At 51.7% G+C, this 10,711-nt stretch overlaps 1 protein-coding gene across 2 annotated transcripts; it reads left to right on the forward strand.

Annotated features, from left to right (window-relative positions):
- The first annotated feature begins 2,053 nt into the window (after positions 1-2,053).
- PRDM13 (PR/SET domain 13) lies at positions 2,054-10,421 on the forward strand. Of its 2 annotated transcripts, XM_045499135.1 has the most exons (4): positions 2,054-2,353; positions 3,872-4,003; positions 4,304-4,424; positions 7,814-10,421. In XM_045499135.1, exons 1-4 carry the CDS (start codon positions 2,066-2,068, stop codon positions 9,562-9,564), a joined length of 2,292 nt encoding a protein of 763 aa, XP_045355091.1. In that variant the 5' UTR covers positions 2,054-2,065; the 3' UTR covers positions 9,565-10,421. The 2 variants fall into 2 exon arrangements, with proteins under 2 accessions (XP_045355091.1, XP_045355092.1); XM_045499136.1 differs by lacking the exon at positions 3,872-4,003.
- The last annotated feature ends 290 nt before the right edge of the window (positions 10,422-10,711 follow it).

Consider the following 10,711-nt stretch of genomic DNA (forward strand, 5'->3'; position numbering starts at 1 on the left):
AAGAGGAAAGATCGGTGGTAGCTCCCTCAGGAAGTGGTTCTGGTCACGGCGTGGCTGCGCGGCCAGAGGGGCCGCAGGGTGCGGCCGCGAGGACCTGCCAGGTGTCTCTGTTCTCCGCCTCAGCAGCCGCGCCTACACAGGCTTTGGAGTTAGCCCTGAGACCCGCCGTCCATGTGTCACCGCACCGTTTGACTCGAGATGCTTAGACCTGAGACCCTTGATCGGGCCTGGACCCCCCGTTATGCTATAACCCCGAGTTTTGGAGCGCCATTCGCTCTACCCACAGATCACTGCTGTTACCTTTCGTAACACACCCCAGTGAACTGCGGAGTGGAAGCTGAGTACATCATCATTCCCATGTTATGGATTAGAAGAATGAGGTTCTGAAGTGATTCACCGAAGTCTCCCTGAGTCTTGAATGCCAGAGCACAGACTGAAGGACCCCAAGTTTCCTGACAGTGTCCAGTACGGCCAACGCAGGTCTTCGTCGAGGGCTGCTACGGGGCTTTCTTGAGGGCCTGGTGGGACAAACCTCTGAGTTACAGGTGTCGCCACCTTGCGTCGGGCCGCCGTTGTTAACCACAGTCACCTCTGCCAAGGACCTCAGAACCACACCTTCCGCGGGCAGAGACGGGTGGAGAATTCGGTGTAGTGGCTGTTGGGAGTCCTCCGCTCGAGTGTAAGGTGTTTGGGCTTCCAACACAGGCCGGAAAACCACCGCCTCTCGGGCCTCTCCTGGAATACCGCGATGGCCCGCATCCTGGTCCATAGGATTTGGGGAGCGGCGCCCAGGATGAGCAGCGCGTGGCAGGTGCAGGCAGAATTGTCACAAACATCTGAGGAACTCAATCACTCCGCTATGTTATGAAAAGAAATGTCTCCGCACAAATCAGAAACTTCCCTTAAAAAAAAAAAAAAAAAAAAAAGAAAGAAAAAAGACTGAGGAGCACTCTGGTACTCTGGCTTAACATTCCGGAGCACTCGCGTTCTCCTAGTTCATGAGTTGGGCTAAAGGCAGGTGTTGCTAATGCCCGCCTCATCCTCTTTCCCGCAACCTTTGATAGACTGCCTCTTTTTTTTTTTCTTTTTAAAGTTAGCCCCGAGGATTCCCTCCCGTTTTAAAATGTAAAAGCAAATCCGGGCTTGAGTCTGTCGGTTGGCATGTGAGGGGGACCTGATAAGAAAGACCCAGTCTTGAGCATCCCTCTTCAACCCTCTGGTGAGGACAAGGCACAGGATTGCCGGCAAAGCCAGGGCCCCGAGGCCGCTTCCCTTTCCCAGAGAAAGTGCGGGTCCCGGGTGCACCCGAGGGCGGTGGTGTACAACTTCCTACGTCTACCAAAACTAGTCGGGACGCTTCATATTTCGGGGCGAAACTGGACAGAAGGAACGAAAAAGCGGTTCTAAATAGACGACTGGCCTGGACCCAATCCCCTGAAATGGTAATATGGTCGTTATTTAAAAAGTGTAGGTATTTTCTGGTGTTTTCCCATCAAGTACCTGCCTAATTTCTGTATGGCACACGCCAGAAATCAATAGAAGTTAACAAGTCCTCCAAACAGTCCCCATCTCTTTGTTTAATCTCCTTTACAATAAAGCCAAGGGGAGAGAATTAAAAATCTTTGAAGTAGACCAAGGCTCAAAGGAATCAGCCAAGTAGACTTAAAGTAGTCACTTATTTCCCAAAACTGGTTTGTCGGCGAACAATAAAAGGAAGTAAAATTTATGGAGAAATTATACAGTGGATTTGTCACTTAAAATATCGTAACTGTCTCGAGGACAATACCCCATGCTGAGGATTAATGGTCCCGCCGGACCTTTGATTCACCAGCGCCTTTTCTTCGCCCTTGACAAATTGGATTTTTAGGAATGGGAAGGTCGCCTGGACCATTGTGCGCCAGCCATTCAGAGGCCTCGATTATGCAGAGGGCTGAGGGAACTACTCCATGTGACCCTCTCGGGTGGGACTCTGCAGCTGCTGCGCAGAGCAACTCTCTCACCAAACTCCGCGCCCTTGCGCTCGCGGTGCCAAAAGGCGCCCGCCCTGATTGAAAAGGCGCAGTGCATGCCCGCCCGCGTCACTGCGCGGGCGGAGGACGCACGTCGGGGTGCGGCTCTCTGGCTCGAGCGCCGCTCGGGCTCTGTCACCCGAGCCCTGTGCTGCACCCAGCGCGCCCCACGCGCCTGCCTGGCGGCGGCGGCGGCAGCAATGCACGGAACAGCCCGCGCTCCGGCCACCAGCGTGAGCGCCGACTGCTGCATCCCGGCCGGCCTGCGCCTGGGGCCCGTGCCTGGAACCTTCAAGCTGGGCAAGTACCTGTCAGACCGCAGGGAACCCGGGCCCAAGAAAAAGGTATTAGCCATTTCGACCTCCGCCTCCAGCCATTCGCCTCCCTTTGCCCTGGCCCTGGCAGGGGTAGATAGGGCAAGCGGAGGAAAGGGGCGATTGAGTCGTTACCTGCCAATGCTGCCAGGTGGCCCGGGGACTCCAGTAACTCCTCGCAAGTCGCATTAACTGAGAGCTGGACGTGGGCCGAACTGTGGGGAAAGGACGTGGCTGAGAGGGGACAGCGCCGGGGCGGGGTGCATGGGGCTGTTTACGTGAGGGACCACTCAGAATCCGCGGTTTCCCTGAAGCTCCCGAGTCTCGTTCGGAGAGGCGTGTGTGTGTTCGTTGAGGGGGGGAGCCGGGTCTCCCCGCAAATGCGCCCTTTCTCTGTTACACAGCGCGCAGGGCGTTGAAGACTTTTCTTACCTTCTTCCCTTCAACGCGCTAATTTAAGGCTTAAATTCGCCTTAAAATAATTTAATCTCATGTGCTCCGAAAAAAACAATCTTTGGGAAACTCTCAGTTCTTAGGATGCACCCCCATCCCCACCCCCGCGGATGTCTGCTGGGGGTTTGGGGTAGGTGGAGAGCGAGTGATCCAGGTAGTGGCTCCGCCTGGGGCCCCGACTGAGGGCGAGGAGTGCCCACCCGCCTGGGGCACCGGGTCCGCGCGTCTGCAGCCAGGCTTTGAGAGTCCAGGGTCGCAACTGGGAGGCGTCGGGGCCGACCCGCCAGTTCTAACTCTCCGAACTGCGTATAGACCGCCGAGCAGAGTCGGGTTTTAAAGGCTCCCTTCCGCCCTGACGCGTCCCAGCCGGCAAAGGTTCTCCAACAGCTACCGGGAAAAGAAGGCAGGAGTCCGGTGGGGGGTGGCGGGGGAGGGGAGGGGGGGAGGACCTTAGCTTTGCCTAGTCGCTGCCTTGAGCTTTCTTGTAAGAAATTGCTCCCGCGCAGGGCCAGCGGGACCCGCATGTGACTCCCTACGCGATCACCCTCTTCCCCGCGGTCTAAAGTCTTCTTTACACGCGCTTTAATTGCTTTTAAATAGCCGGCCAGGCTGCGGCCGCGTTGTTCGTTCACACACTTTCGCTGCCGGACTCCTAGGCACCTCCGCATCTTGGTGCTGTGTAGTGAGCCTGGGGAGGCACGAGAGGAAGGTGAAGGAAACTCTGGGTTCTGGGGCTGACGTCTCTTTTATATTAACGACCGCTCTCGGAACCGCAAGAATAGGAACTGAGCGGGGGCGGGGGTGCGGGACATCTTGGTACAAGACCACCCCCCAGCCTCTCACGGAGGATGCTTTCGCTCTTGGTGTTGCCGAGGTGGGACGAGAGAGGGGACTGTTATAGTAGCCAGCCTCCCTTCTTCCTCCCTTCCTTAAGCAAGGGTCCTAGGACTTACCTTCCTCCCAGCAGCCCACAGAGGTCTGGCCAAAGCGAACGCAACCATTTTTCAGAGTCGGGTGGGGTGTTGGATAAACTTTCCCTCTGGATTGTGGGCCGGGCCGTGGCGCGAGGAAGAACGACCACTGCTTGTGTTGCAGGTGCGCATGGTGAGAGGGGAGCTGGTGGACGAGTCGGGGGGCTCCCCTCTGGAATGGATAGGGTTAATCCGGGCAGCCAGGAACCCCCAGGAACAGACACTCGAAGCTATTGCAGACTTACCCGGAGGACAGGTACTGTGGGCTTCCCCCACCACTGCCAATTCTACCTACCTAACCGTTACTGAGGTGGCTATCAATATTAAGAACAAAGCGCTTTAGCTGGAGGTCTCATTTAAACGTCTCAACAACCCTCTAAGGCATACACTATTATTTTCCCCGTTTGAAGAATGAGGGAAGTGAGGTTCAGAGAGGTCCAATAGTTTTTTCAGGGTCACACAGCGTCAGAGCCGGGACTTGAACCTTTCCTTTTAGTTGCTTTTAGACCGATTACCCAGGAAATGACAGCAAGCTGTCCCGTTCCTTGTGTCCCAGATCTTCTATCGAGCTCTTCGAGACGTCCAGCCAGGGGAGGAGCTGACCGTGTGGTATTCCAACTCCTTGGCTCAGTGGTTCGACATTCCCACAATTGCAACTCCGACGCACGACGAGAAAGGTACCGAGCCCGAGAGGGCCTCCGGGCCAGCGCGGGTGGGTGACAGTCCAGCCCTTCTCCGTTCTTTGGACGCGACCCCAGGGCCTTTCTCTCGAGCTATGTAAAACTGAATTCGTGCTCCCTGTGTGAGCAGAGAGACGACGTCACCACTACCACCTTACAATCAACAGTAAATGATAATAGCGACAATAATCTGTCTCGCGAGACACCGAAAAAATACTTTATGAACATGGGGGCTATCCTTTCCTATTGCATACCCAGAGACAATTATTTACTCAATTAAGAATCCATAAAGAAACCTTAACATATTATTAATCACATCATGAGCTCCAAAAAGCATAACTCAAACCTGGAACGTTTTTAGAAGGTGGAAGGGCTTCTCTTCACTGGTTTGAAGAACAGTATTTCCACGGGATTTTAGAAGCATTACGGTACTTACAGCTGGTCTGTTGGCAGGTACTGAAGCCCTTCCATTTAAATGGTATTTATTCATTTCCCCCTCCCTACTTAAATTGAATCTGGGTTGTATCCCAGTTTCTTCTTAGATTTATTTGATCCCTTCCAAAGCCAAGAGTGGATTTATGCAAATAAGGGGCAGTAACTAAAGAGAAGAACATTTTCAAACCTCCCCTAGAACACTGAAGAACACTGTCTGTGAAAAAAAAAATCTGGGTGGTGCTACAAGAGCTCAGATCTTGAGACCTCCCTTTTAATTCACAAAGCTTCCATGACTTTCTTTTTTCCTTGTCAATTGTTAAGGTTTGTAATTTCTCCTAAAGACACAGTTATATTTAAAGTCAATATAATGAATGTTGTGAAATATTTTAACATGCTGTCCTCCCAAATTGCCTGCTCAAATCTCATCCGTCTAGAAATGGGGTTAAAGAAATTAATACAAATGTGAGAATTAAGAAACAATTCATGAATAAGACAGAATGGAGTTTATTTAGAATGATGAATCACTTCACTTCAAAGTATCGCTGTCTTGTGGGTAGACTTGTGTGTACAGTATTCATAAAAGATTATCCTAAAGTAGCTTGTTCCTTATACTACATTATATTAAATTCTCTTGTCAACTTCTCCCACTAAAAGAGAAGCATGATAAAAGATCTGTAGTGGAGAACTCTGTAATCTGCCACTACAGGACAATTCCAACAGCTGCTGACCTTTAGGGGCCAGACATTTCTACACAGAACATCCCTCCTTAGGCACTCTCAAATCATACAAAAGCAACCTGTTTGAGTGGTGGCCCTCGTGTTTTCATTTCAGCCAATTAAGCTTATGAACAGATGTCAGAATAAACACCATTTTCCTTTTGGGAATGCATGGGCTATTCTGAACGCTGACTTCCCCACCTTTGATATACTTGAAATCTTGGCAACCTCAGGGTTACACCAAGATGAGGAGGCAAAGTCACTCATGAAGTGTGTTTGACACTTTTGGCATGACTTGGATTTCAGAGTCCGGAGAACATGTCAATTGGTTAGAATAAATTGAAAAAGGAACATAATGAAACAGAGAATTTGCTTAACTCTTGAAAAGATGAAGAAATAAGTAGGGAAGGCTGCTATTCTTCCAACATTGAGTAACTCCAGTGGGTTTCAATTCCATAGTAATTTTAAGGAAAATATGGACCCTTTGTTTTAGGAAGGAAGCTTACTTGGCTTTTTGATTGACTAGAGTCATTCCAGGGCAGCCTTTGAAAATTCCTTCTTTAAAAAGGGGTAGAGAGGGAGGTTCTGAACTTAGGAGAAGGGAGGTTATTTAAGATGTTAAATCAGCATACCCAGCAAGAGAACCCAGGAAGTCTTCTTTTTTTCCAGATTTATTTTACAGAGATGTTCAATACAAGTTAACAGAAATACTGAAATTATTTTATTTAAGTTTTCCATGAACAATTAGGGTAGGCTCTCAGAGGTAAATCCTCACCCCCCACTCTGCTTTCTGCCCTACCTTGATGTCAGCTGGAATGAACTGATCCTTGCATCTTAGTTATCTAGAGGGACTACTTGCTTTATGCAAAGCTGAACGTAAAACACATGAAGGGAAGAAGATATAGGACTTTTTTCAGTTGTTTTTGTAGTAATGCTTTAGAAGTTTAAGCTGCTTGTGTGCAAGGGGGAGGGAATTTAATTTTTCCATTGAATTTAATAAGACAAACTTTGGGTACTTCCTTGTGGCTCAACTAACTTCTTTCTCACAGACATTCTTCAGTATTATCAAGCAACCATAACACCAAAAAAAGAAACCCAACTGCAAGATCGCTGTTTTCTGTCCAGATATAACAAGACCGTTTTAAAGTGAAAATTAACTTCCACCATGTGATCACAATCTGTTTCATACCTGTGTCCCTCGATTGTGTTCCCAGACCTTGGCCAAATTAAAAACAACTAATGTTAATAATATTAAACACAAGAAAAGGCTTGACAGCAAAAACATGTATATAGTTCCTCGTAGAGAATTGTATGCTTACTAAAAGCTGAGTATTTATATCATATCTATCTATATATTCATTTCATAAAAACTAAACTGTCTTTTCCAAGGACTTTATTATTATGCCTGGACTGGTGCAGCTTTCTAGGAGTTAATTAATTACCAGGTGGAACAACTGAGAACATAATACGACATCATCCTTCAATTTTTAGACTATAAGGACATAGGGCGTTTTCTTTTTTTCTCATCAAATTAAATGGGGTTAAAGAGGAAATAAAGATACAAATAATTTTGAAGAATAGCAGATTATAGTCCCTATGTGGTCCTTCAGTTGGTCACGCTCCAGGAAAACCTCAGGCAAAATGTTTAAGGCTGGGAGGCAGTGGGAAGGGTGGGTAATGGACATAAAAGGCATTGTTGTATGAAAAGGAATGATTACATATGGCCCATACATACAAGATATTGTCTCGCCTGGTAATGAGGCGCTCACGACCATTAGATTGGTCTTTGTTCAGTTTATCCAAACTCCTTGACATACGCCACCTATTCTGCAAACGCCAACAGATGGGCCCGGGCACAGCACAGCCTCAACACTTGATTTAAAGCAACAGCTGCTCTCTCTGCTCGTTTCTTCCCCCGGCCAGCCTGCCTGAGCGCTGCCCTCCCCAGGAAGATTTGCTCGGATGGCCCGGAGGAAGTCTTCGTTGGAAAGGCCCAGGTCACCCCTTTGGCCTCTGAGTAATCCCAGAGGATGGAGATGGTGACAAAGTTGGCCATTTGGGGCTTCTCGGAGTCCTTGCTACAATGGGGCCACCGAACTAACTCACTCTCTGGGCCCCAAGAACACTCTTGCTCATACCTCTGGTCATAAATCTGGGCTTTGCCTTGGGTGCGCTTTCTTTCTCTTTCGCTTGTTCGCCTCTCACGGGGTCGCTTTCCCACTCTTTCTCGCCCAGGGGAGGAGCGCTACATTTGCTGGTACTGCTGGAGGACGTTTAGATACCCCAACAGCCTTAAGGCCCACCTACGTTTCCACTGCGTGCTCAGCAGCGGCGGGGGCCGAACATACCTGCACCACGAGCACGCTGCTCGCCAAAGCGCTGCCCCGGCCGCGGATGGCCTTCCCTTCTCTCCGAAACCCCCAGCGCCCGACTTTGCCGCGGCCACCCCGGCTGGCACTCTGAGGCCCCACTCGCAGGCCCCGCCGCCTCTCCAGGCCTGCGGAGCGCGGGAGAGTATCAAGCGCGAGGCCTCCTCTGCGCCCTCGGCCACGTCGCCACCCGCGGCCAAGTGGGGGCAGTCCAAGAAGAGCAAGGAGCAGCCGGACCGCGCCCTAGACATGAGCGGGGCCTCCCGGGGACACAGCCACTTCCTCGGCATCGTAGGCGGCTCCCCAGCTGGGGGCGGTGGCCTGGCCTTCTACCCCGGAGTGCGCTCGGCTTTCAAGCCTGCCGGCTTGGCCAAGGCGGCCGCGGCCGCGCATGGCGACCCCTACCGGGAGGAGGGCGGCGGCAAGCCTGGGTCCGGCTTGGCCTTAGGCAGGTTGCTGGGCGGGGGCCGGGCGGGCGGACGCCCGGTAAGCGGGGAGAACCCCGCGGCGGGCGGCGCCGGCCACCACCATCACCACCATGCGCACCACCACCATCACCATTCCAAGTGCCTGCTCTCGGGGGACCCGCCGCCGCCGCCGCCTGGCCTACCCTGCTCGGGGGGCCTGCGCAGCTTCCCTCTGCTCCCCGGGGCCCCGGAAGAGGCGTCAGCCTTCAAGCATGTGGAACGCGCCCAGCCAGCGGCGCCGGCGCTGCCGGGAGCGCGTTTCGCCCAGTTGCCCTCTGCGACCGGGCTGCCCGTCGAGCGCTGCGCGCTGCCGGCCCTCGACGCGGGCGGGCTCAAAGCCTACCCGGGTGGCGAGTGCAGCCACCTACCTGCCGTCATGCCGGCTTTTACCGTCTACAACGGGGAGCTACTCTACGGCTCACCGGCCGCCGCCGCTTATTACCCGCTCAAACTGCACTTCGGCGGGCTGCTCAAGTATCCGGAGTCCATCTCCTACTTCAGCGGGCCTGCGGCGGCGGCAGCAGCAGCGGCAGCTGCCGCCCTAAGCCCTGCGGAGCTCGGCTCCCTGGCTAGCATCGACCGAGAGATCGCTATGCACACGCAGCAGCTGTCCGAGATGGCAGCCGGGAAAAGCCGAGGCCGCCTGGACGCGGGGACGCTGCCACCCGCCGTCGTGGCAGCGGGAGGCGCTGGGGGTGGCGGCAGCGTAGGTGGCGGCGCCGGCAAGTCCAAGACCGGCCACCTGTGTCTCTACTGCGGCAAGTTGTACTCGCGCAAGTACGGGCTCAAGATTCACATGCGGACGCACACCGGCTACAAGCCGCTCAAGTGCAAAGTGTGCCTGCGGCCCTTCGGCGACCCCAGCAATCTGAACAAGCACATCCGGCTGCACGCCGAGGGCAACACGCCCTACCGCTGCGAGTTCTGCGGCAAGGTGCTGGTCCGCCGCCGGGACCTGGAGCGCCACGTCAAGTCCCGCCACCCCGGCCAAAACCTGCTCGCCAAGGCGGGCGATGGCCCCGGCGCTGAGCCTGACTACCCGCCGGAGCCTGGGGAGCCCAAGAGCGACAACGACAGCGATGTGGACGTCTGCTTCACGGACGACCAGAGCGACCCTGAGGCTGGAGGCGGCGGCGAGCGCGACTCATAACGACTCATCTCGGGAAAGGGTGGATTTGGGAGGCGGGAACGGAGATAAGAAGTTGGGGAGGGGAGAGTGGTTCTGTTTTGGGAGAAGACAGGAGCTCCTGGAGAGTGAACCGGTTGACAAAACCGTTTTTATTTTGGTTGGGCGCCAGATTTGGAACAGTGAGAGGTCCAGGTCCTATAGTGAAATTCAGAGCTAAGGTTTAGAAGTGGCTCAAAGAAATCTGGCTTTTTGCGTAGCCGGAGCGAGTCGGGTCCCTGTGGACCCTTGGACTCCGCGGGTAGTCTCTCCCATGAACCACCCAGGAGGTCTGCTCTCAAGGTTTAGGATCGCATTAATGTGAACTTCACAGCGCCCTTGAGGGCGTCGATTTTAACTGCCATGTATTTTTAAATTGTTCTTTAATGTGGAGGAAATTGTGCCTTTTGAAACGATGTTGTGTGTGTGTGTGTGTGTGTGTGTGTGTGTGTGTGTGTTTACATTAGCATTTCACTAAATAGGCGAAACAGTAGTCAAAGTTCGGTAGACGTGACATCCATCCATCTATCCAAATATTTCCATTTCATCTGTTCTCGTGTCAAAGACTATGCCTTCCCGCATTGACTATTTAGTGGTAGCAGGTGTGCAAATTGGTCAAGTTGCAATTATTTATAAAAGAGTAATGACAAATGTAAAATATCTAAAGCATGAATCTAAAAGCACGCAATATATAATTTTAAAGAAAATGTCTTATTTGGTAGAGTACAGATGTGATGTATGTTGTTTTACAATGAATGATGTCCAGTGGATTCAGTATTTTGGTCTTGGTTCCAGTTTGTGCAATCTTTAATAAAAATAAAGATACACATGACAGTTTCTTCGCGATTTCAGCAGATCCTTTAAAGAAAGAGTTTAATTCGAAAACAATTTTCAAGAAGACTCCATAATAAAATGAATCACAGGACACTTGAAGACTTTGACTATTCATAAGGTAAATGCTAAGTAGTGTTGTAATAGGGAAATATACTATTTCCAATATGTGTACTTCACATGCTCCCAGATAGCGGGCAAAGTAACTGTTTTCTGAAGTCATGTTAATTATGCTAAGAGTTTTCATGTTTAGGAAAGAAGCTAATGAGTTTCAAGAAAAAATGCATATTCCTCATCAAAA

Source organism: Leopardus geoffroyi, chromosome B2, assembly GCF_018350155.1.
Source record: "Leopardus geoffroyi isolate Oge1 chromosome B2, O.geoffroyi_Oge1_pat1.0, whole genome shotgun sequence".
Lineage (NCBI taxonomy): Eukaryota > Metazoa > Chordata > Mammalia > Carnivora > Felidae > Leopardus > Leopardus geoffroyi.

Bases quoted from the DNA above. Each gene is read 5' to 3' on its own strand.
- PRDM13 (XM_045499135.1), top strand. From the start codon at position 2,066: ATGCCCGCCCGCGTCACTGCGCGGGCGGAGGACGCACGTCGGGGTGCG. The intron at 4,004-4,303 runs GTACTGTGGGCT...CTTGTGTCCCAG, and splicing joins CAGACTTACCCGGAGGACAG to ATCTTCTATCGAGCTCTTCG. The intron at 4,425-7,813 runs GTACCGAGCCCG...TTTCTCGCCCAG, and splicing joins TCCGACGCACGACGAGAAAG to GGGAGGAGCGCTACATTTGC.